Genomic DNA, 26653 nt, shown 5'->3' with positions numbered 1-26653 from the left:
AGTTCAGGATGCGGAGGCAGAAAAGGACCTCCATTATCGGGTGTCCCACTTTTGTCCCACGGTTTTGCTGCGGTGCCGGTGTCGCGTGAGAGAGCGTCGCCCTCGGGCGACTCCTAATGCCACGAAATCACCGGCGTCGTATGGCGCGTTTAGGTGCTCTACCACCAACCCTCCCCCATCCCTTTCGCCATAGTCGTTTTCTAATCCGAAGAATTCCAAGAGCGCCCGTTTTCCGTTGTACTTCCGCACAGCAGCACGAACGACGCTCTAATTTTACCGCAAACACATTCCGCCCCCTCCCTTATTCCGACAGGCATCTTAAAAATCTCTCGGTAGTGCTTTCCGGCAGAGTTCTTGCCGCGTATGCTAGAGAGAAATTATTAGATGGCTCGCGCGATATAATCGAGAGGCTCTGTACATTTATCTCTCAGCTCCCCCTCTTCTTGCTGCCGGCTGTTGCACGAGTACTGAAATTCACGCCGTAAAGGTGTAACGCGGCGTAGTAAAGGTTTAATACGAGCCGCTTAGAAAAATTCCATTTTTCGCGAAACGGTAAAGCGTACCCTAGAGTATGCTCTCCACCAGGAGGCTTATATCTGCTAAATCTGGTCGAGTCATTAATTTTATGGCAGATTATTTCTGCTTACACACACACAGAGCATCTTATATGAGAGTTCGTGCAAGATTTAAACGAGGGATGCGGAAGATGGATTATTATTATTCTTGCATATATTCGATTAGAGTAATCTGTTTTATTATTAATTACGGCCATAATCGAACGAACCGTTTAGTCGCGGGGGGTTGTTGAATTTAATGTAAAATTTGATAAAACAATATATTACACGTTGTAGATAAAATATTATATTTTTTTTACCCATCGCTCTCTGCATTCTGCATTTTCGCTTTAATATTTGACGCTGCGCAAACGTTATTTTTATAATGTGCATCATAATCCCGCGGATATATAATGTCGCACCAGCATCATCGCGTTGCATTATTAGCAATTTTCGCCGGCGTTGTCGTTTGAGTTTTCCTCTACCAAATTTTACTTCGTTCGACAGTAATTAATCGGGAGAATGAAATCGCTGCGCATTGTACACGTTTATCGGATTTTAACGATAACTCGGATAACGTTTCGCCAGTTTCAAACATAGAAAATGGGGCAAAAATCGCGCGACCGTGGAAAAGATGACGTTTATGTTCGAACAAAGCGACATTATTCGCAATCGTCGATGTGCAATCGATTGCGCGCTCTGCGAAACTCATGTAAAACAAATCATTTGCTGTTGCGCGTGAAATCGTATTCAGACAATGCATTTCCATAACGTCGTAATTTTCGGACGCTCTCCGCTTCCCAACTCTCTTGTCCTCCTCCCCCTTCCCTCTTGTCACCCCTTCCTCGTCCTCCCTTCGATTCAGCCGAACTAATTTGATTACGACAACGACGGACATCGCAACAACAACAGAGCAGCGCCGGTGCCGCAGGTTGCATTTCTCTTCTCTATTTATGGATATCGATCCGGACGTTTCACTTTCGACAGTGGTGAACCGTGGTCGTTTGTGAAATTAAAATCCGTCGCGAAAAATTAAGTATATTACACAGCATTCCTTTATAAAAAATATTTTATTTTAACAATAAATGTATTTCCAATAAAGTACATTACATGGCATTATTTTATTTATAATAATAATAAAATATAATATATTATTAAAAAGAAATCTTTTATAAAATAATACCGTGTAATATATTATACATATTTTATTAGAAATGCATTTATTATTAAAAAAAAATCTTTTATAAAATAATATCGTGTAATTATTAAAAATGCAATTATTATATAATAATAAAGTTATTATTAAAGTCTTTTATAAAATAATACTCTGGTATCCAATTATTAGAAATGCAATATTTACCGCGATGTAGGTTTCAATTTCACAAATAAATAATTAATCGCGCGCATATAACTTGATAATCGAGTCAACTACATATAATAAGAATTTTCAGAAAAATAGCGTAATTATTTTCTCCCAATGACCTATAACGATCCAGAAAATCGTCTCTTCATGCGCGTTTCAAATCCGCTTAAGAGCGCCGATTTGTTTCGATTTTTCCGACAAACGAGGAGTATATCTCGACGTCGTGCGCGGCAAGGAGAGAGCACGACGTATAAACCGCCGGGAAACACGGTTTCGAGCTCTTATGCGTACACTATCCAGCATCCGGGCGAAGTTCACCTCGTTTCTCTGTCTCTCTGTCTCTCTGTCTCTCTCTCTCTCTCTCTCTCTCTCTCTCTCTATGTTTCCCCTTAGTAGTGCTCTGTATACCTATACACACATCGAAGATAATCCACTGCTAAGCTCGCTCGATTCGCAAAGACTGCGCGCCGTTTGTTTCGGGATTTGCCATTCCGCTTGACTCCCTTCGAGTTCTCCTGCCACGACGCGTCCTATCCGCGAATTCCCTATCCCCCTCCAACTATCGCGCCGCGATATCTCGACGAGGCAGCCAGTTTCTGGAGAGAACTCCGGGAGAGTTGGCGGGACTTCGGCAGCGAGACGAAGAGACAAAGGAAGATGTAGGGAAATCTCCAGGAGGAGAAATGATGGAAAGGCGGGCGAGAGGGGGCCGAAGGTTGAGGTTTCGCTACCAGGCGAATGGCGAAACATTGTTGCCTCTGGCAAAAGACCCTTATGCCGCGAGACGATAAGAAAGAATCCGCTGTTTATCTGCGCTATTGCCGGTACGACCGCCATCATAGCAAGGAGCATAGTAGTTCACCACCGGGATAGGAATGAAGGGTATTTGCGCGATGTAAAATACGAACAAGAGGAGAGAGAGAGAGAGCGACGAGTGATTAACATGAGTCTCTCTTTGGATAGGGTGAGCACCGCTGCAAAGATAAATACTGTCTCGAGGAAGCGTTGAATGGTATCTCTTTGAACTAATTTCAAAGAGACGCGCAGAGAGACTCGCGTCCTGCTTCTCATACTTTTTAATCGAAAAAGTGGCAGAAACTTTTTTTATTCAGAGCCGACTAAATAATTTTAATAATAAATTTGTTGTGCAATTTGGTCTTTCTCTCTCTTTTTTTCGCTTAACTTAGCATAATTTCGTGCAGCGAGCTGAGCTTCTCCTAGCTATCAAATAATGAGGCCGTATTGTCTGCTAAAACTAAATCGAATCCAACTTGAATCAAGTTTCATTGGAAGCCTGAATGTTGTGTACTATCATTCATCAAATTCGCGAATGTAATTACATTAAAGAAAGAAAAAGGAAATGAATCAGATTATTATTTAACGTTTTATACGAATTTTTGTTGAACATTGTCTTATATATTTTCTGTAAATATTTCCCTCCCGTTAAAGTGTCATTCAATTTCCCATTGAATCGATTCAACGGGAGATATCTACAGTATCTAGGGTAAAATTTACATCGATCGTTAATCCTTCTGTTTTAACGTTTACGCCAATTTACAGGGATGAGCTTCCGACAAGTGCCTCGTGCGTAAAGCAAATTTCTCTCCGCATTACGCGCATTTACTGTGTAAAATACTATGCGAAATGGACAAATCGTTGTGCGCGTTATCGCGATCTATACAGCCGGGGCCAGAAATCCGTCGCTTTTTGCGACGATGCGGCGGACGAGCATAAAAATGGCCCATGCGTGCCACACTCGTTGATCCGTTCCAATTCGTGGACAAGCGTTGATGCCACAAAAAAAGCGAACTGCAGATACCATCTGGCACGTGGAATCATCGCTCGCGATTATTATCGATAACTTTGCACAGAATCGCGCCAACTATCGCGTCCATTTGTGCAAATCACTCCGGCGATACGATATTTTTTCATCGAATCTTTTTGTCGCGATCAGTTATTTCGATCAAACCGTCGTCACGTAAGCTTCTTGATAGTTAAACATGACGTGAAATTATGCGGAATGAAAGATATTTGTGGATAATAAAAATCTTAACATGTAAAAATAGATTCATGAGAGAGAGGTGCATTGTTTCACCGAATAAATCTCTCTCTTTTAAAAGCAGCCGAAAAAGATAATAAATTTTCGATGAACTTGAAATCAGTATTATGACGTAAATTTCAGCGACGAGTTGCCATCAATAATTCACACAAAAGATACAAATCAATATTTCATCTATATAGCGGGATAATCAAATATAAATGTACTACATGTCATCTCTTCGCGTTTATACAGTCAAAGGCTGTAAAATTAACGCAAATCGATATATAGGTCAGTGTTACTTTCTCAAACATTGCGTATATCCTGGCGAATTGTGATTCTCCTCAAATTATTAAAAATAATTTATCAAAAGAATATAGAATGCTTTTTTTTTCAGAGATCCTAATTGTCAGGGATCACGTAACCCGAACGTATTACATTATAATTCATAATCGTACGATAATTCTGCACGATTAAATGTACTCTTCTACGCAATCGATGCTATTTGCGTTGTGCTTACATCGCTCGTTCACTAATCGGACTAATTCTAGGCGAGGTCGACGAAGGCAAAGGCGGGCACACACGCGTTACAATAATCGGGTAGTTAGAATTTTGCACTCGAGCGTGCGTGCGTGGTTTACCTGACTTCTCGGGACGCAGGTAATGAGCCGATTAAACGTACAAGTGCGCGCTCCGCAAACATTTCCTTCCCATTTTCAGCCCCATCTCCCTCCCTCTTTCCTCCCCTTTACACTTTGCCGGATTCACCGTCTGTGTGTAATGGACGTTTATAATAGCACGTTGTATGGGGTAGCATTAAAATAGGACGGATTGTGCCGTCGATCGAAGCGCACGAGATCTTTGGTAATCATTGTTTTCTATGCGAAAGCTATATTATTGGTATCTGATTTTTTTCTTTGCTAAAAGAAAGAATCGCGTTATGCTTCGAAGAAAAGTTTCTTCCGATTCAACCGATCGGATACAATTGAATCTCTCATCCAGAGTGCTTTCAGTATCTTTTTCTCTTTCGAAAGAAAAATTTAACTTCATAAACTGTTTCTACATTACTGTGGATATGTTATTAGTAAATATAACAAATCTGAAATTATTAATTTTCATACTTATATCGAAAGTTTCTTGTATTGAACTTCAAGGATTGTTGGTATGTTAATTCATCTATTAGTCATATGTATTTATTTTTTCTTGTATTTTAGCGAAGCATGAAGAATCTTTATTATCTTTATTTATCTTTTCAATGAAAGAATCTTGTCGCGAGAGAGAGAGAGAGAGAGAGAGAGGATTTTTATAAAAAATCTTATTCCTTTCAAAACAGCATTTGAAAATATCCGTGCGCTTTTTTTATGCATATGAGCACAGCAGTGTATAATGTGCATGTCGCTTACCCGTAAAACCTGACGGTGGAAGCTCGCTCCGGGTTAAATCCCAAGCTTGCGAATGTCCTCCCCTTTATCCTCGCGAAGCGCATACTGACATATGAATTCTGTATCTCAAAATATTCTTTTACGTGTTTTTCTTCGAGTGAGCAGTCATAAGAAATCGCGTTGTAAAAATTAACGGACTAAATTATTTCATAAGATATTGTAGTATTACACATTTTACGAGAAAAATCATCATATTCTCTGATTAAAAATCTCAGGAGAGAGCTTATGTAATATGTAGAGAAATCATCTAAAATTTACATTCGTTAAGGAATTGTTTCCAGTCCTATACGTTGACTCGAACGATAGTAATGTGGCACGATAAATTTCTTATGCAATTTAAGATTATTTATACATTAACATTTTTATCGTTTCGCGCTCACACGTCGCACCTTTCTTCGTTGTTTTTTTTTCCTTTTACCCGTTTTATCTCGAGGGGCGTCGCTAATGAAAATCACCGATTAATTCTCGCGACGTATACATGCTCGCTCGCAAAGCCTCAACTTCTCGCCCTCGCCGTCCGGCTTGTATATTCGCGAGGCGATATTTACTGCGTCGTGTCGCCATTACGGAATACTCTTATTCACCGAAGGTCGGGCGTCCACCCCGTTCGCGACCGGTGATATACTACCCTCTTTAGCTATCCCTCGAACCCGCTAGGATACGCGCTAGCGCGTCGCTCCCTTTTTTTCAATCTTTTCGTTTCTACAGTAAAGTCCTATCGAGACCAAAAGAGAGTCTAATATAGCCGTATAAATTATCTCTCGCTCATCTCTTTCTCTCTGGCTTTTCATTCTTCATCCCCCGCGTCATTGCATTTGCCTTCCGATACGCGATAAAATTCATCGATCCTATATAACGTTCGGCCCCGAACGTAGGATAAATGTCCGAACGCGATTGCACGCATTCCCAGCCGCACACGTGTGCTCACGCGTGACACGTGCGCGTTCACATACGAGCAAAATGGACCTCGGGATATCCCCCAGCAAAATTGCAAAAATTTCCAACGGACATTGCGCGTTCGCGCGATGACGCAACGCGTTCGTATATGACGCGGCGTTCCGGTGGAGAATTCGGTGTACCGAGGCTCTCCGCTTTTCCCCAGCAACGTCGATCTCTTTGTTCGATTCCCGCTTCTTGCCCGTTCAGGGGGAGGACGTGTGCGCGCTCGTCCGCTCGTCATTTTTATCCCGGCAGCTGGCCATTCGCCTCCGTGACTGACGCGAATTCCGGATTTATAATGTTCCACCCTTCCACGTAACCGACGTCCACCTACACTCGGGGTGGCTGACGGGTCGATACGCGTATATTCGCGAATCTCGATTCTTTTTTTTCAATTCGACGTAGTCTCGCGATCCCCGAGTCCTGTTCTATCGGAATTGAACGTAATTAAAAAAAAAAAATGATGTGTGTGTATGATTTAAGATTTTAATTAATATTCTTACAATTAGTTTAATTGACATCTATCGAAGCCGATGGAAAGTCACAAATGCAAAATTGCCGTTCTTATGTCAACGATCTGGCGCTATTGCGAGAAAAATGACGCAAATACGATGTGACGTCGAAATAAAGTATTATACTCATCGAAGAACAATAGCGCCATTTTTCTTATCTCCTCCTTTTCTTCAATTGTAATTTTTTTCCGCGGGAGCAATTCCTAAAAGTTGCAGCGTTCCTTCATCTGTACATTCCATCTGTTTCGAATTTACTTGGCAATGGTTTAATTCCACCTCTAATCCGAACCCTCCTCCCCTTTTCTGAGTGCCTATCGCAGCCTGTTCGTCACAAATCTGTCCTGAGAGAAGCGTAGTTAGTCGCAGCTGACAGCTCGAAAGAGGGAAATTTCCATGTGCAAAAGGTTTATTCTGTTTAAATTAAAATGCGAGAGACGTATAGCGCGTTAGAATTATTGACGGACATTTTTGTTCATTTCCCACTTGAAATAAAAATTCTACTCGCGCCGAACGAGTTTACGCATGAAACGTGCTTTTAAATATCAGCTCTCTTAATCAATGTAGTTTTGACACGCGTTATTAATAGATACAATTTATAGAAAAAATTATAAATTGGCAGATTCACATGAGCGTTAAAAGTGGTGGAAAGTGCATAAAAATTCGTAAAAAAGAAAATTACGAAAAACAGAAATAAAATAAATTGTGAGAAAAAACTTTTATTCTGACTCGTTGCTAATTGTTTTCGGCATCGAGAGCTGGCTTTAACAAAATCTCCCGCGCTTATTTCTCAATCATATTAACCCGTTTTATATGTTCGCATGGTTTTGCGTGACAATGATCATAAATTATTATCTCTAACCGCATTTGTTTTATAAATTACATCTGGAGTACAGATTTATTGCGCAAAACGAATACGTTTCTCGATGGTGTTCCGATGGAATATAAATTTTTCGCGATTCGTCTGGATGTTGCTCTGAATTGTGTTTGGCACGATTGCATATTCCCGGCTGCGAAATACGTAATAAATGCACAAAAGCGATGTTATATAGATTAATAGGTGTCTGTCAAACTCTTTATACGCAAACAATACCATAACAATGCAATTTTTTAATGCCGATAGCAATTAATCAAAACTTGAAGGGATAAAAGTGTCAAGCGAATGCTGCAAAAATTATTACACGTCAAATTATATATAGAGTTAAGATACATTCTGTCCTATAATGATGACGAACATATTATGTATTTTATCTAATTAGAATGATATATTTTCTCGTTATATAAATTTTATTTTTAATATTATCATCACCACTGTCACATTTCCGTAATAAAAAGCACGTGGAACAAAGAAAATATACAACACAGTAAAAAAATAAATAAAAGCGAGAGAAAAGAACATATTACATAAAAATTATATTACAATATAATTAACGCCAAAGGGCAGATTTATAATGAAGGTTTAAAAATGCAAAACGCTGGGGAGAAATCCCTGGGACGCGTACACGTAATAATTATAACATTACTAACTTATGTAAGCCCCTTTACTTAAGCTCGCGATCCCCGAAATATTCGTCGGATCGATCATACAGACTTTCTTCGCTAAAGTTTCCTCGTAATGAGAATGCCCGATGATGTAGGACGTTTCTCTCTCACACAACAGAATCGGCCACAATCTTTCTTTCATCGTCGTCTAGCCCGTGTTCCGGAGCGCGCGTCCATTATTTACGCATGCTCTGAGAAACCGTGCATCGCAGTAAGTCCGAATGCACCACCACATCGACTGAAATAGTAATGCCGCGCTTTACATTTCATGCGACCGAAGGCGGCGCGCACCTACCCCGAATACCGCCGGTATTATTCACCGGCGGAAATGGAACAAGCTAAGCCTCTCGACCGCCAACTTTTATTCCGAACTCGTCCCCGATGCAGCTGCATCTAGGCACTGCTGCAGTTACGCGCGAACGTGCATTGACACAGCGCATATAGTACGTTCGTGAGATTAAGTAACATATGCGAAAATAAATATAGACGAAGAAAAACAAACAGATGTTTAATCTATTTTAGAAAGATTATATTCTTTTAAAGATCGAAAAATAAATGGGAGAAGAAAACGCAAACAATAGAAATGGATAAGATATAAATAACTGAGATAAAATATGAACACAGTAGCGATGAAATGGCTCTTTAGAGCGTAAGATTAATAATAAATGTAACAGAAAAATACAAGTAAAGAGAGAGGGAGAGAGCTTTGTATTAAAAGCAAGGTTAGTAAATGTAAATGTAATAAAGTGACTTTGAAATGGGATCGTTATATCCCGTATACGATATAACAACAAAATTGCTAGCTAATATTTCCATCACAAGCAGATTACGGAGATGCAAAGGTTTCAACAATGCATAACGATATGTGTACTCGAAATTTTCGCATCTGCATACCGAAGTATGTCTTTGAAAGTCTCTATAATTTGTATCTCTGGGTATAGAAAAAAATTCGTGCGAAAACTATAATGCAAATTTCTCACAGAGTACACATTTACAAAACAGATATATCGAGAAAGATAAAAAAAAATTTAAAAAAAATAAAAACATAAGATTGAGTTAAATACAAACGTCCTGAATTATGAATGACAAATAAAAAAAAATAGTTTGTGCATGCATTAGCCGAGATATTCTCGTTTCGCGATTTACTCGAGATGAGATGCCGGAGGAAAGCGACGTAGAAGAGAAACGCTCGCGATGCCTTCCAACTTTGTCGCGTTTCGGCTTTTCTTCCCTCTCGTCTTGGCGTCCGTTCCCGTTCCGTCCTCGTTTCTCTCGTTTGTGCTACCCCCGCGACCTCCGTTCTCCGGCGCCACCGGTAAAAAACTAGCCGAATAAATATGTCCCGTATTCTTTGCACGGCCATTGTGGCCGAGGCGTCGCGGTAAAATACGGGGCTTTTATTATCCTATGAGTTTCAGGCGCAGCGGTGCGGCCGGAATAAACTCACGACACACGGTAAACTTCGCGTAAGACCTACAGTCGCGGAATAAAATAGTTGGGGGAATCTTCTCGCGCTTCTTCTCTCTCGCGTGTGTCAGTTTGTGTGTTTTTCTATTTTCGGTTTAGCATCGAAGAGGAAAGACACGCGATATCGTATATATCTAAAGTTTCTACAGCACTGGACAGGAAATTGGAAAATTTAAAATTAAACGGACACGCTTTGAAAAATTGATATTAAACGCTGGATAGAAATTAGAACATCGGGATGAAAGAGATAAAATCTCGCGATACAGATCGAATAAACGATCGAGCACGAGTCTCTCATCGAAAGAGACCGAAAATTTCAAGCCAACCAGGAACAGCAGGACTGCTCGACGCCATGGGTGGCGGGCGAGCTAGCATTTTGCTAGGTCACGCCGAGAAGGGTCGAGAAAATAGGTACAAGTGAAACAGAGAGGGAAACTCGAGAGAAAGAGAATCGCTGACAAAAAGGACGAGGAGAATCGACCGACCGGGGGCTCTCGTTAATAACCGGACTCGACTTGATTATGGTCGCCACCGGCCGCTTTAGCCTCGGCGGTCGCATCGAACGAGGTAGCCGCTAATGGGCCGGATATGGATGAAAAATTATCTCGGCTTAATGCGCGCGCGAGCACACGGCCGTTTTTCGTTATTACGCGAGCTTTAAGGCTCCGCCGGGAACCAGCGCGATATCCGCTCCCTTTGCTGTCGGGGCTCTCTCTTTTTTTTTTTACCCTCCCTCTCTCTCATTCTCTCTATTTGTCCGTCTCTCCGACTATCCGAATTCGTTCCATAATTAAGCGCTTGATTATCGGACTAATCGCGCCGGGCGTTTCCAGCGGAACGGTCGGCGCAGTTGATTTCCGACGCCTAGACCGGAATAATTTAATTTATAGCGAGCACTCTTCCCCAAACACGCCGTTCCCCGCCTAAATGTTTATAACGGCCGTTGGTTTCGTGCGGCCGATAACGTAAACGGAATGATTGATTAACCGCCGAATCGGTTGATCGTGCTCGGATGCTCCTTACGCGAAGAAAGCGTGGCGGTCACGCGATACTTGGACATTATCGCTGTTCGTAAACTTGTATTGCATTATCTTGGACAGGCGTCGTTTTAATTTAATTTCTATGTAAATTGCTCTCTACAGATTCTTTTATATAGTATATAAATCTAAATGATATTCTGTTTCAACGTAAGATGTGAAAGAAGTGAATAAAAATGTTTAACTAAACTTTCCTAAATTAAGAAATATTAGCTGCATATATAACGCACAAACACTTTAGATAATTTACACAACAAATTTTTTCATTATACTTTGGATAGTAATTGTTAAGCATCTCGTATTTTCTTTCATTTATTGATTCATCGAGCAATTGATGTGTATGCATGAGAGAAAATAAATATTAATTTATATATAATAGATTGATAAAAAACAGATAGGAAAGAGCTCCATAAAATTGAATTAAGAAGAATAAAATAATCTCTTGTCTGAAATAATTGGCTCAATCATACCAGAAAAAAATTGAGGCTTGTAAAACTACGTTTCGATAAAACTCTAGAAAAATCACAATTAAGCGTTGCGTTAATTGGTTAAAAAAATAAACCCTCTCGTGAGTTTATGAAGCTAAATACGCGACTATCAAACTCGAAGAATGTTTCGAACTAGCACTCATGATCTCGCACGATGAATCACGTGCAACGAGCAAAATTACATCCGATTTATAACGGCGGCTAATCTTTTATAGCTAGTTACACCAGAAACTTACGCCCTCGTAAGAGAATCATAAAACTTTTGCAACAGCAAATAATTCAGCGATAGGTAACTTTTGCAAGTGCTCTGTATATGTATCGCGGGTGTGGCATTTACGACGTAATTTTACAACAAAAAAGTTTGCCGTACTCTGTTTGAGAAATATAAACGTGATTATTTGCGCGCCGCTTCCGATAACCGTAAACGAATCGTTCGAGCGCGAATGCGCGGAAGTGATCGGCGGAAAGCATAGCCGGGTTTTCCAAACATCGGTCGTGTAAATAACGTCGGCTTGTTTTCCATTCATTCAGCGACTCTCGAGTGCAGCATGTATCGTCTTCTAACAACAGTAGATTTGTTGGCAATTATGCGCGCTATCGAAGCGCAAAATAAATATAAAATAGAGAAGAGATTTTATACATATACAGGGTGTCCGGTAATAGTCGCATCAACCGTCGTGTGCAGGTAGAGCTAGTTAAACCGAGTAGAAAAGTCCTCTAGCATTTTGCGATATTCTCAATAATAAGAGAGAAATAAATTAAAGAAAATCAGCCAATTCGCGCGATGATAAGCGTGCGGCGAGAAGAGACAGCCCACTCGGAGGTCCAGAGTTAGCGCTACTCGTATGGAGTTACTGTCTTTTGTAAAGCGCTCCTCCCCGCTTCATCGCGCGCTTAGCAACCGTGTAACATTATACTGTTTCTTTTCGCCGCATGCTTAGTAACGACATAAAACTGGGCTGTCTCTTCTCGCCGTCGTTACGCGAATTGGCCGATCTTTATTAATTAATATCTCTCTTATTATTGAGAATATCGCAAAATGGTAGAGGACTTTTCTACTCGGTTTAACTAGCTCTACCTGCACACGACGGTTGATGCGACTATTACCGGACACCCTGTATATACACTCTTGAAGATAAAATAGAATTAATTAATATGTTTTAATTGAACCATTAAATTTATATTCACGTTTCTGGTCTCTGAACATTGAAAATGTAGAAATAGAGAAATTATTATTTTTTTTTATATCCATAAGTATAACAATGTATATTCAGTGTGCAAGATTACTCCTATTAATGCAATCCAATTCCATCTTATGATATCTCGACGCGAGCCTCCACTCGGCGTGGCACGATCGAGTTCTGGCCACGATGTTCGAGAGATTACGGAATACTCAATTAGGGGATTCAGTGTCATAGAATTGGAGAGCCCCGGATTAAGGGCCCTTATCGTGCGAGTAACTTTGGATTATATAGGGCCGCGCGCCAATTCCGCGATCCGCGTATTTCGACCTTTCGCTATCTACCAGATACGGCTTGCGAACGAGGCTTCGAAAGATGTCGCGAATCGCGACATCGACTAGGAAATTGCCTTCTCTCGATGCCCTGGAAACGGTAAACCGTAAAACCTGCGCGCGTGTTAACCGTTTCCGTAATTTAATTTCCGTATTTTTGATTTAAAACCGTAACAATTTTATTTTGCACGATAATAAGTTGACTCTTTATTTATAGTATGAAGTTTATATATTTCAATTTACAAACATAAAAATATTGTAAATAATAACGAGAGAAAAGGTAATATTTTTGTTCATTCTCTGAAAATTAAAATTCTTATTTTTACCGTATTTAAAATAAAAATTTCTTATGAAAATAAAATCTAAATTTTCAACATTATTATTTATTTTAACATTACGTTTTAAATGTGAATAATGGTTATTTTTTAAATAATTTGAGCAAATGTTGTGAAAGAGACTTTTTCCACGTAAATATTAAAATTTGTTATTTCGCAGTGCTTTTGTGCAAAATGACGCTTTGCAAAATTCATTTTCATATTTGATGTGCAACAATAAAATTTTTGAATTACTTGGGCAAATGATAAACGAAAGAGAGTTCTCGCAATGATGTCTGATATTGAACAAAATTGCGTAATATTGTTCAAAGAACGTATAAAGGTCGATGAAAAATTAAAACATTAGATGGCATTCGTAAAAATTTCGCCGAAAGAGATAGAGAGAGATGTCGACGAAAAAGGAATAGAGAAAGAGCGCGGTACAAATCCTGACGCGGTCTTATTGATCCGGAAAGAGAGGCGAAATAACGAACGAACGATATGGTGGTACACAGTTTGTTGCGATTACTCCGTGCTCATAGCTATTTGTTTTCCATAGCGGCGGTAGAGTATCGAGCCGGTGGCAGCGTAGAAACAATTTTGCGCGGTGTGACGGCTGAAATATCGCGAGGAATGTCATCTATCGTATATCACTCTAGGTATGAGTAATATTCACGGCAAGCACGAGTCCTTACGAGCGACATTCATCGCTCTTCGGAAACGTGTCGACCGACAAGAATTTTTTTCCTTCCTCTAAACGATCGATGACAGTCTGTCGGCGTAATTAAGGGATATTCGATCGATTAAGGACATCATCGATTTTTAAACGATCGAGATATGTATATATTTTTAAAATTCCCTCCGGACATATCTTTCATTTGAGAAAAAGTTTCGAAGTTAGTATGTACCTTACCTCAAAATAATTCAACCGTTTTAGGTTGTCGTAAACATTCAGTTCAAGTTAAATGACGTTTAATTGATTCTCTGTCTCGCGGTAGGTATTGTGTCTCTAGGAATAGACAGAGAGTTGGTTAAACTTAGTTAATTAACGTCTATACGGGAATTGCTCTTACTTAGACTCTCTCTCTATGTAACGGTTTCCGATCTTTCAAGAAGTAAATAAAGTCGAGCAGCGAAATCGCGCCATGTTCGAATCAATTGATACAAACTTGCGTTTAAAATTGCATTTATTCGATACGAGCTGATAATCCTCGATAAGCCTATCAACAACTTTGAGTATCACGCCGACCAGGTTTCCAATACATATATACACACACACACACACACACATGACACACAAATCAAAGCTTTCCCGCTATCGCCAAGTGACGGCGAATTATCGTTCACGGGTATCGCCCTCGAAACTTTCGCGGCACCGTGTTCTAATCTGGCGAATCTCGTCACGCGATCTCGCCAAGTGTGTCACCGGTCGCTTTCCGACCTAGTCTTAAAGCAACTCCTGTCAGGGAAAGCCCCCGGATCGAGAGACTTCCCGGAAGCACTCAAGCTTCGAACTTGGTGTAATCAAGACTATCGAGAACGATATAAATTCCACGAGGGCAATATTTCATAAAGATACGCGAGAAAGAATAAATCTCGCGCTTTTTATCGTCGTCAAAGTTGCAGGCTCAACCACGTTACATTATGTCAACTTAAAACCCTATTTTATAACAGCAGACGGCATGCAGAAACGTCACTCGGTTCTCGTTTCCGCTCGCGCTTCAGAATCGCACGAAATCCTGCCGGGAGGGAAGCAGGAAAGGGACGGCAATGTTTTACTCACTCACCGGTCATCGTAGACGAAACCCGCTTGCAGGGTACTGCAGTAGAGTGCCGTCGCGACGAGGGCGCAGGCTACGGCGAGGATATCCATGTCACATCGTGACGAGGACGCTGGCGGCGACAGCGACGTCGACGGCGGCGGCCTCTTAACTTGTTGCACGTCCGCGGGCCTTCCTCCTGCACCACCGCCGCCACCACCAGCAGCACCAGCACCACTACCACTTCCTCCTCTTCCGCCTCCTCCTTTTCCACCGCCTCTACGTCTCCGCCTGACACCGCCGGTTCTTCGCGCGGCGGCCGAGACGTCCGCCGGACGATCGAACGATCGCCGATGCGATGACGTCGCCTGCCCGGATGACGGGTTCCGCGCGGGATGAATGTCGGTGACGCGTCCCCGGATACGATCCAGCAACGAAGCTGTTCCCGGCGCCGAATCCGGGTTCCTGATCTACCCCGACGCGACAGCGGAAATCGACGTCTCGCCTTACATCGATCTTACATCGGTTATTCGCCAAAGATGTCGCAGAGTCCAGAATCAGAGACAGCTTGATAGCTTATCGGACGAGAGAGAGAGAGAGAGAGACTGACTCTCCTCGGCAGCGAGAAGGAAGATGATTATACGACACGTTCGCGGAGAGCAATTGGCATTCTGCCTTTACGAGAATATGATCACCGATCTTCGAGAAATTGGTCCTCGTACAGCTGGACCCTCTCTTCCTCCGTCGACGGCGACGTCGCTGCTCGCGCCAGATGCGATTTCAATTCACTATTCACTGACGCACGTTTACTCGCGATTGGGAATCCCTCGGGGGTAGCCTCGCTCGCGACCAGGAAGAATCGCGTCTGAAGGAAGACTTCGAGGCGGGAAGGAAATCCTCACCGAGAGGCGAAGCGTCGTCGACGATCCGACACTCCGTTCGTCGCCTCTTCCTTATCGGTCAAGGGATAGGGAAATCTTGGCGTCCCCGCGAGTGTCCTGCGGCGGTCCAACGATTCGCGGAGCGAATCGACGAGATCGGGCCGCTCTCTGACTATCCGCGAGATCGGCGTCCTCGATCGAAGCGCGATCAGACTCGGACGACGACTACGACGGTTGTATTCGCGATCGCTGTTGACGTGAGTCGCACTGACGACGACGACGACGACGACGATGACGACGACGAGATGTTCCCAGCGCGATCGGCACGCGGCGCGACGCATGTTCCGGATGCGGAACACCAACTGTCGCGCGCCCCCCGAGGACGAGAGCTTTATACGCGGGAGACGGGCATCGATCGGACAGGCGCTTGCGCTCGCCCGCTCTCCTGGTCCTCTTTCTCCACCTCCGCCTCATCCTCCTAGCGTTTCTCTCTCCTTTCCCCGACACCCTTCTCATTCTCCTCTTCCTCATCCTTCCCTCTCGTTTCCCATACGCATCTACGACCGCTCGCAACGACCACGACCGCGACCGCGACCAACGGGCCGGATTAACCGCAACCCCGGGGACAATGCTGACCGATGGACGTCCTTTTAGAGAAAATGATGCGGCACCATAAGGGCCGCATCGTGTTCAACGGTGGCAGGATGCACGTGGTGTGTAGGCGAGACGTCCAGAGAACCGAGGAGAACGGAGGACCGAGAGAGGATCCGGCGAAAATTCGGACTTTGAACGTTTTGCCCTAGCCAGACGGACCGTGAGGGAATTGTGTACGTCCGTTTTCTCCGTGAGATCGTCGACGGGAGGAGTAAACGGAGTTGGTGCGGTCGAGGAAACGTTTAGCTTGGGAATGTAACCGGCTGCATCCGACGGCGATTGTCGTCACCTACCCACGTGGCGATTAAGCCACCGTCCCCACGATGCCACGCCGCGGCGAACAATTGCTAGGACAGTTGCAATGTCATTCGTGGGATTCGTGTGAAATGTTGATTCTGCGAAAACTATTTCGAGAGGAATTAGTAATGTCGACATGGAATCGCGCAAGGACCAAGTGTGTAGTCGCGAACGCCCTCATTTTCGAACGGAACATATGTTTTCTGTCAATTTTAAAAGGCATTTTAAGGTGAATCACCTTATGTAAGAGTCGTTTGATTTTAAAAATAGGACGTCAGGGGTGAAATTCAGAAATCGGATTATAGGTCAATGTGCATTCTCCTACTTCAAGAAAATGTTCTCTAAATTTGAGTTGTACATTACTTTTAAACAAGAAACCCATATACCTAGATTTCGCGGTATCGTACAACAGATAAGCTTCGTAATACCATCGTGCATAAACTTCTACCTTCCTCTCTCTCTCTCTTTCTCTCTCGGAGACCTTCCGGCACTAATGCAAAATTTATTCTCGCTGTAACGCTTATAAACATACGACGACGCAAATACAACTCGTATGGTATTTCACGCAGGTTCCAACACCAGGTTGTTGTGTTGAGGGTATCGTCACTCTCGGTAGTTTAATCCGCCGACACGCTGGCGCATAACGGCGATTCGTCACTAAGTACCTACACGTAATTAATCGTCGGAACCGACGCCGTGAAACGCGCGTGCATTTATCACGCGTATTACACGGGTTCTCTTCTCCTCTCATCCCTCCTCTCTTTCTCTCCCTTCTCTCCCTTTCTCTCTCTCTCTTTTATTATTATTGTGCTAACGCTGGACTTAGACGTTCCTCGGAGCGCTATTGTATCGCGAACAAGAGGCCGCCACCCGTAAACGCTTCAATTATTCCGAGCGCGTAACAAAAGTAATTCGCGCTCCGATGAGCCGCGATTAAAGATCCCGCTGCGGTTACTCCTAATGCGGTAATTAAGCATTTAAACGCTTAACTCACTCCTACGCAAACTACAATACCGGTTAGCGCTGTGTACAAACGAGGAGAAACGGCCGACAGCCCAGGCTGTGAGTCGAGAGCGAGAATATGATAACATATGAACGTGCGATATCAGTACATCTCTCTAATTAACCTTATGTATTTCCCTCCCTCTCTCTACGTACTTCTCGTCACAATGTCTCATAATTATGGCTGATTTTGCGCATTTTTTCATGTAATTGCAAAATTATGTATACCGCTGAAAATATATCACGTACTTTTTATCCTCAGATCTATAATAGTCTCAATTTAGAATTAAAGGGGAGAGGGAGAGAAAAAAACTGTAATTTCTCGCTAGATAGAAAATAAAATTTAAGGATTGCACAATCTTTCTTTTGTCGGACTCAATAAAGCTCAGTGTCCGCCCCGACGGTAATCCATCTACGAGCAACAACGCCATAGAAATACAAATTAACCGCGCTCGTAACACCCCGCGATTACCCGCCCCGGTGCTTAACTCCCCTAAAGCCAGCCATATGGGTCCGACTGGTGACGAGGGGCCGCTCGGGATGTAGCGGGGTATAGCCTCGCGGTTCACGAAACGAGGTTGACAGTAAACAATACCGCTTACCGAAAAGGGGAGCGAAGATTGCGTGGGGTCCACCGCGAGAGAGGGATATATAGGGATAGGGGAAACCCTTCTGCATCTCCCACAGTTGTAGGACACATCGGTGACCTCTATATCCCTCCTTCCTCAACATAGCACGCGCGATGTCCGATGTTATTTCGTTGTTAGGGCTTTGCTATATTAAGACAAAATATCAATGCTTTATATCAATATCAGTATCAAAATCCCGACGGTGTACTCCATATGTTTCTCCAAGTGTCAGAGAATTATTCTCGCTTCCAAAATCAATATTCTCGATTCCGCATTTAACTTTTGTTTGCTTGCTTCAACTAATCGTTATTTTATTTAATATATATCAATATATATTATAATATATTAATATATTCTACCCTTTAGTCTTTATTTGATATTTTCACACTTCATTGTTTCGCTCGCGATGTTACGACTAAAAATAATATTCCAGCGTATTAATAGGATAATTTCTATGCTAAAATATCTTCCGAACATCAAAGCATCGAGTGGCAGATATCATAACGCTCAGCTAGCCAGGCGGGAGAAGCCTGGTACCCTGTTATTTGTCCCGCTGGCAGATTAAGATAATGGGTTAACGCGAAGCCGTCAGACCGCATTGTGCCGGTCATCGGACCGGGAAAGGCGGACTAGAAAGGGCGAGGGACCGGAGGGCATCAAATACGATGACCGGCGACCACGCGAGCTCGCCGGACGCGAGCCACGGGAGGCTTACGCGCTCCGATGTGAGAATTATCGTGCGAACCTATCGTCGAGCATGCGCCGGCAATCAGTTTGTTCCGTGACGCGATGACGCCTGCGTGCGCTTATGATTATGTTTGTACGCGCTATATTTTCACGCAGTAGGCGAGAACCAGCGAACATCGCTGTAGGAAAGCGCTACAGTGAATTAATTTTGATAAATAAAAATGTTTAATTAAATTTATTATTTATTTTCAATATATTTTATTTTATATTAATTTATTAGAAAAGATACGATAAGAAATAATTTTTAATCATTTTTATTATATAGGTATATTTATGTCATGTGCGCGCAAGCATTGTTTTAACTACTTGCATTTAGGAAATTAATAATCTCAAAATTTGATATGATTTCTCTGTAAATTTTTGATCGATTTCCTCAAATCTATCGTTGAAAAAAATATGTATGCGTGTTTGTGTATCCTATGTGTCTGCACTCGCAGTTTGCTCGTGATCATCTTTGTGACGTGTGCTCCCTATTATCCTTTCAAACTCGTTGTGTATAACATGCAAGAGAGATTGCGCTTCCGCTTTGTCGATTTATCGCGTCATAACAACGCAGGTTCAGCGCGCAATACTCTGTGATTCGATTCGCATGCTAATGAAATTTCTTTGGTTATTAATATCGCTTGGCAACGATTACATACTGATTATACGTCAAACGCATTATTGTCGATAAAGACTATCTCAGTGCGCGGTAAATACACCGCAGGATATCTTCGCTGATTTACTTGTGAATTTCAAAAGAGAAACTTTAATCTATTGACACTGTTTCATATACCATTGTGTTATTAACTATATGTGTCAATTTGTTACTTCGACGTTATTGGCATACGTAATATTAGCTTAAATAATTAATTTGATGAAGTTAATTTAATATTCAACAGTGTGTTCAATATATATGCAATTCGTCAACGTATCGCAAAGATTATTTGACGATAGTAAATTTATCGCGCGGAGCAAAAGGTCAAAACTAAGAACAGGACCGAGTTTATGATAGAATTCATAAATATAATATTATTAGAATTTCACAGTTTGTGAAATTTGATTATACTTTGCTTTTGAAACGAATAACAGCTTTAACAAGAAATAATACAAACACCAGAGAGATGTTTAACTATAAATAGTGTTATACTTTACGTATGTAAATCTCGAAGAAAAATCTCTCGCAAAAAGTATTTAAAAGTATTTAAATATTTAAGTATTCAAAATATTTAATTAATTTTAAATAAGAAATTTTGCAAGTTTGACACATGGTATTTAAAGCTAAATTAATTAAATAAAACGCGATAAACGTGCGACGTCTCTGTCACTCGAATTTTTGCTCGCGGAAATTCGCACTCGGGCCACGTGAGCGCAGTCAGAAAGTCGTTAATTCGTGGACACAGCGTATCGTGCTTGCTCCACGCATGGCACAAACTCGCGCTATTGTCTCCGAAAATACGCGATGGAATAAAGTTGCGGTGAATATAAATTTAAAAAGGCGACGACGCGCGGTTTCTCGACATCGCGCGAGATGAGACGCGTTACAATCAGATTACATTGTAACGAAGACGCAACTGCGATATTTGCACAGATCTTTTATATGCAGCGTCCTAGATTTCTTTTTTATCCGCCGACAAAACCATTGAATCGGAATTTGTTTTATTACAGATATCGAGTAAAACTTTCTCTCGCTAAGGAAAGATCAATTAATTAAAAAAAACCTACTCCGATAACGAAAGCGCGGAAACCTGATATACCTGGCCATTTTATGAGGTTTGATAAATGAAGATGAATCGCGTTGCAATTGATAAGCTAACACTGTGACACGCGAGTCCGCTGGTGCGAAGTTTTCATTTTTAACACAAACGTCGAAGCAACTCGAAACGCCAATCAAATCCGCGCGTTTGACGTTCTGTGTTGAAGCTATTATATCCCTGTAACAACACCCCGGGCTATCCCCTTCGAGCCGAATACATTTTAATCATCGAATTGGTCCGGCAAACGAAAAAGATTGGCTCGTAACTGGCGCGGAGGGCCCGCTGATTGTCGGGCTACATCCGACGTATTTTTGCCGTGAAAGCGGCCGTGGTGAGAACGCTTCGTGGCTTGTTCATCCATTGAAACTACCCGCGTTATCCGAGACCAGAGAGATCCGCCTGATATCATCCGCGGCGTTGAAAAAAAAATTCTTCCCCGTTGTCGCACGCAATTGCGACGCCATTTCTTTCCTAATACGAGTCACGATCGAAGCATTCAGTATAATTTTGATTATAATTTTATTATGCGTAATTTTTGAAGAAAAAAAGAGTGTCGAAAGAATTGTTTTTAATTTAAAATAGCAAATATTAAAAAAATTCTCTCGAAACGGGACGCTGCCTCGCAAGAATTGACTTTCGCCGGTTTTTTCAATATTCCTTCTTTAATTTAATTTAAAGCTTTATTTTAATTTAAAGCTTTAATTTAAAGCAACGTCTATGCGAGAGAAAGGTAAATATATTCACGCACCGACCGCAATTGCATTTACCGAATTTTCGCGATGCAGCTTTGAAAACGTTGCAGCTATCTCCGGAAACATTGCGCCGTTACCCTCAGACGCGAACAACGGAGGCGATGTTTCATGATACGCGACACTCGCGGGTTAACAATCGGTATTGGGAGCAGATTCAACGCGTTAGTCTGTCCGCGCGTTTTTGTTATTGACGATGTGGCGAGCGTTTCGCAAGAATGATTTGTAGCCTGCTGTTTTCGAGGGCCGTTTCGCAGTTTCGAATCGATAAGCAAACACGATTTGGCGACACGCCGGTTGCGAGAAATGCGTGTCGCGAAACGAGCAACCGCGTGAAATTCTCGAGCGAGACGGTGGTTTTCAAATGGAACATTTCCGGGGGTTTCCTAAATTGCACCGACGGGCAGAATCCGTAGCAACAGAATAAACGAAAAAGGATATTAAATTCCATTACTCTATTGTATTGTTTTACACGATCGATTATCGTACCGATACTTTATACAGATCTGAAAAATCATGTAAAAAAATTATTATCTTTCTACATGATTATATTTATTATTTTTCTTTAGTATTTAAAAAATAAAAATTTAATATAAATTTCAAGCAAAAAACATGTCAACGGAAGAACTTTATTTATTTACTTAAAAGTATGTAAAATATCACATTTGCATATCTCAAGACAAACGTAATAAAATTTAGACAGAAAAGTATAGTATATCGAATATCATATAATCGTCAGGGGATGAAGACATTTTTTTCTATCATTATTTCACTTTAAGACTTTATGCGAGAATTTTGAATAAGTATATTAAAAAGAGAACTTTAGAATGTGCGCCTTTTCTCTCAATAATCAGTTTTTTAATGAACAAGATGCGCAATCAGACATTAAAGCGTTAAGAGCCTCACATCAATATAAATAAAGACACCGGCAACCTTCGTTTCGACCGATAATCTATCGCAATTTTCCGCACACTCATCTGTCAGGGTCGTCGTCCGCGACATTCTCCGAACGAACACCTTCCCGTCGTTCTTCTGACGCTCGATCGTGACTCGACGACGTCGACGTCGACGTCGCGAGTAGAAGGTTGAGTGAACGAACGAACGAACGAACAAGCACTCGTATTCGATGCAAATCGCCGTAAACGAGGCAACTCCGAAGCACTTTCACCTCACGTTTCCAATTTGCGTTCGCACGTTTCGTGCTTGTGCTCTTACCTTGACGGATGGACGCGTGGCACGGACGACGATATGTCGACTGTATACTCTGCAACGCTGCCGAACACGGTAGTAGCACGTGCATATTTCCATATGATGATGTAAAAGGCCCTTTGTTAATTTATTTTAATCGTTTTTTTTTACATTTTGGTAATTTTATTATATTGAACAGAATGTTCAAAATCGATCAAAATAAACAAAATAATCGGATCAAAATGATTTTGATCATATTAATTATTTTAGTCGTTTTGACCTCTTTCATTTTTTCATCGTGTTTGATGGTTTTATTTTAAAATGTCAAAATGGCATTGTTTTTTTATCAAATAAAAGTTCGATCAATTTTTATTATTGTAATTTGTTGCCGATTAAAAACTGATAAATTTTTGTTAATGACTTTTTTCATCAGATTATCATAAGTGCTTTAAAAACCATGACGATCGATGAAAATCATCTTATATGTATATATAGATATATATATATATATGTATATATATATAAATATATATAATTTTCGATACTAAAATTAGTCTATGTAAATATCTAAAATTTATATTAGTCTAACAATAAGAATTATCAAAGATCAGTCTAGTTGTCTAAAATGTTTCTTTACTTTATATTTCTACACTCTTCCTCTTCAAATGTTTAAAAAGGAGAGAACACACGTAGATAGATAAAAATACTTGTGTTAGATATGCATCGTTTAACGTCGCTTCGCTACTACGAGAGGACCAACAGGTAGCGTGCTTCGTAGACCGTGATAGTTCGCGACCTTCGACGCTTCACGAGAAATTAGACGGCGCACGAAACCGCGAGGAATGGGTGCTCGTAACGTGGAAGTGACAACTTTCCGCGAGACAGACGAAACTCCGGAGATAGTTGGGCAATTATTCGGTCGCCCTAAGGCAAGACGAATTTGTGTTCCCGGTAACGGGGGAAAGTACCGGACCGTCACCGTGAGAATTTGACGCAGTTCGACCATAGTTTCAACCGGTAACGTTATAACGCTGTGACAGAATTTTGCACTGTACCGAGAGAGAGAAAAAGGGTAGAAAGAAAAATTATAAACTTTGTTTTAATACTTGCGAATGTGTTGACAACGACAAAAATATTAATTAAGTAAAAACGATGTTATCGAATTTAAAGTGAGATATAATAATATTCGCAACGAATGAAATTCCGTTGTAAATGAAATAATTCAATCTCTGTCTCGCGAATATATCGATTGCGATAAATTAATCAATCGATTTTCCTTATTAAAAAAAAATATAGATACGTGTTTTATATATCGTTAACGCTGTCGAGAAATCTCACCAAGAGGTTATTTTCGAAGTTCCTCTAAAATTGACATTTACCGATGGAAAATTCATTGGGAAGGTGTCAGAAGACGCGACAGTTGAAGGCACACGCGCATCCGCGCGTAATCTTGCGGACGGCTTGATTCTCGCTCGATAGTTGAAAATTAATTCATGAGAGCCGCGCTACATCGAGATACGTTTGACGTTTTCAAGTGCCGTTGATCTCATAAAGATATAATGTGCCAAATAACTTATAATAGATGCGTATATAAGATTCATCACTTTCTTTCCACGTCTCAGAAAATCAAACTTAAAGATTTACTTTCTTCTCCTTTTCCACAAAATTATTATAAATAAATGCAGAATTAAATTTAGAATTTCTCTTTTGTTCTATACATTTTATATTTTTTTTATTCTCATCGAATTAATTTATTTTATCATTTTTAATATATTACATAATTTAAATAAAATAAATTATGCTTAATAATAATAATACAAAGTGTAATAAATTATTGTATTATTTTATTTTAAACAGAAAAAAAATAATTGCGCGATATATGTCGTTCCTTTCCTTTTCAATAGCATTAACGAGGAAATATCTACGTGCAATTTTCAGAAAATCAAACTTAACGATTTATTTCCCCTTCCTTTTCCATCAAATTATTATCAATATGAATAAAATTGATTTTCTCTCTCATTCTACACATTTCATATTTTCTTATTCTGATCGAGTTAATTTATTTTATAATTTTTAATAGATTGCCTAATTTAAATAAAATAAACGAACATGCTTAATAATAATGATATAATGTGTTATAAATTATATTGTATTATTTTATTTTAAATAAAAAAAATTAATTGAGCGATACATGCCGTATATATATATCTCTCTTTCATACGTTTTCAATAGCATTAGCAAGAAAATATCTACGCGCGATTTTCGCACCGAAAGCGTGAGAGAATAATGTGTCTCAAAATTAATTCAGTTATCGCCTGGCGCACCATGCGCGCATCGCGCCCAGCGGGCGATATTGTCCTCATTACGGTTAAAGGGTTAATTAATTTCCTGCTGAAATTTAATTAATCGAACGACCAAAATTTATTTGCTGCTCGCCGCGACCGCCAAACGCCGCCGTTATTGGATCGCTCGGTTAGTTCAGCGACCTAAACGCCTTATTAGATTTAGAGCGATGCCACATCCGAAGCTGCAGATCCGCAAATGGCTCACCCCGCGGCGGCGAAAGGACACGAACAATGTTTACAGCAATTAAAATATCGCAACGCGGTGTCTGGAAATTCATTCATAATAAAAAAACAATGACAAGGAAGAGAGAAAGAGGATATCGCGCGACAACGATTTCCCTAACGAGCGACCCAGCCTCTCTTTCCTATCTATCTCATTCGCAGCTTCCGCGACTTTACAACAGCTGGTCCACCGAAACTCCGACCGAGAAAGTAGGGCTCCAGCCGGGAAAAGTTGTGGCCACGCTGCTGCAGATCGACTACGAGCGAAAAGTGGTGAGAGAGCAAGGGAGAAAGAGAGAGAGGGGAAAAAAAGACAGATTGCAGCAAAGCGAAGTGGAATTGATCCTGTGTTGTAGGGCTAAGTCCTTGTGAAGCACCATGAGCTTGATACGTGATTAGACACACATTGGATGCAATAACGCGCTGAGAATTGCGATTCTAAAGCAAGATTAAAGCTGCAAGGTATATACATTTAAAATAAATATAGAGATAAAATATGATGAATTTTTATAATTCACCTATTTTGTTCTTCACATAAAAATGTCGCATAATTATGTTTTCGCATGAATATATAATACGTTGTCGTATAACGAGTAGCACGCAAATGCACTCGGAAGAATCTCATTAAGATAAAACAATAAAACAATAAAAAAAAAAAAAAGAAAAGAAAAAATATATGCCGGAATATATCTTTTCCCTGATTTCCGTTGATTTTTGTCTCTTCTTCATTTTCGATAATTGGTTGTACACACTAGCGGACCCTGACGTCGATAATGGGGGGGGGGGGTTGCAAAATTATTTTATTTAATATTTTTGGTTTCATGATTAGCTTCTATTCCAGGATCAACGACGTCGATAGCTCTTTAATGTTTGGTTTTCTTTATTTATATTTTTTAAACAAATTCAGCAAAACTGTTTCTTTTAATTTGCAAGGAGGTTTTACTCCCCCCCCCCCCCAGGATCCGCCAGTGTATATATATATATATATATATATATATATTATATAGGTATAAAGAATTTCTCGCCTAATTATTTTCATGCAACGAAATTATCTCATCATTTTGTCTTATGTCTGACTTAATCTATACTTAACTCCTTGAATGCGTAATGAATATAATTTCCAGTGTATCTTATACATACATATTGTATATATTATATAGATATAAAAAATTTCGCCTAATTATTTTCGTGCAACGAAATTATCTCATCATTTCGTCCTATGTCTGACTTAATCTAA

At 40.7% G+C, this 26653-nt stretch overlaps 1 protein-coding gene across 7 annotated transcripts in view; it reads right to left on the bottom strand.

Moving 5' to 3' along the window:
• Tmtc2 (Transmembrane O-mannosyltransferase targeting cadherins 2) overlaps window positions 1–26653 on the bottom strand; it is a 299799-nt gene that overhangs the window by 199664 nt on the left and 73482 nt on the right. The window contains exon 1 of one of the 7 annotated variants that reach the window (XM_083052301.1): window positions 14994–16196. The exons of the other annotated variants lie outside the window; for them this stretch is intronic. Coding sequence (XP_082908427.1) covers window positions 14994–15079 — 86 coding nt within the window. The 5' untranslated portion in view covers window positions 15080–16196. Of the gene's footprint in view, window positions 1–14993; window positions 16197–26653 lie in introns of those variants that run through there. 7 annotated transcript variants of the gene reach the window in all.

Source organism: Prenolepis imparis, unplaced genomic scaffold (assembly GCF_030444845.1).
Source record: "Prenolepis imparis isolate NDT839.2.m4 unplaced genomic scaffold, iyPreImpa1.0 SCAF_12, whole genome shotgun sequence".
Lineage (NCBI taxonomy): Eukaryota > Metazoa > Arthropoda > Insecta > Hymenoptera > Formicidae > Prenolepis > Prenolepis imparis.
Note: the sequence above shows the minus strand (reverse complement) of the source record. Positions and strands in the feature narration are given on the sequence as shown.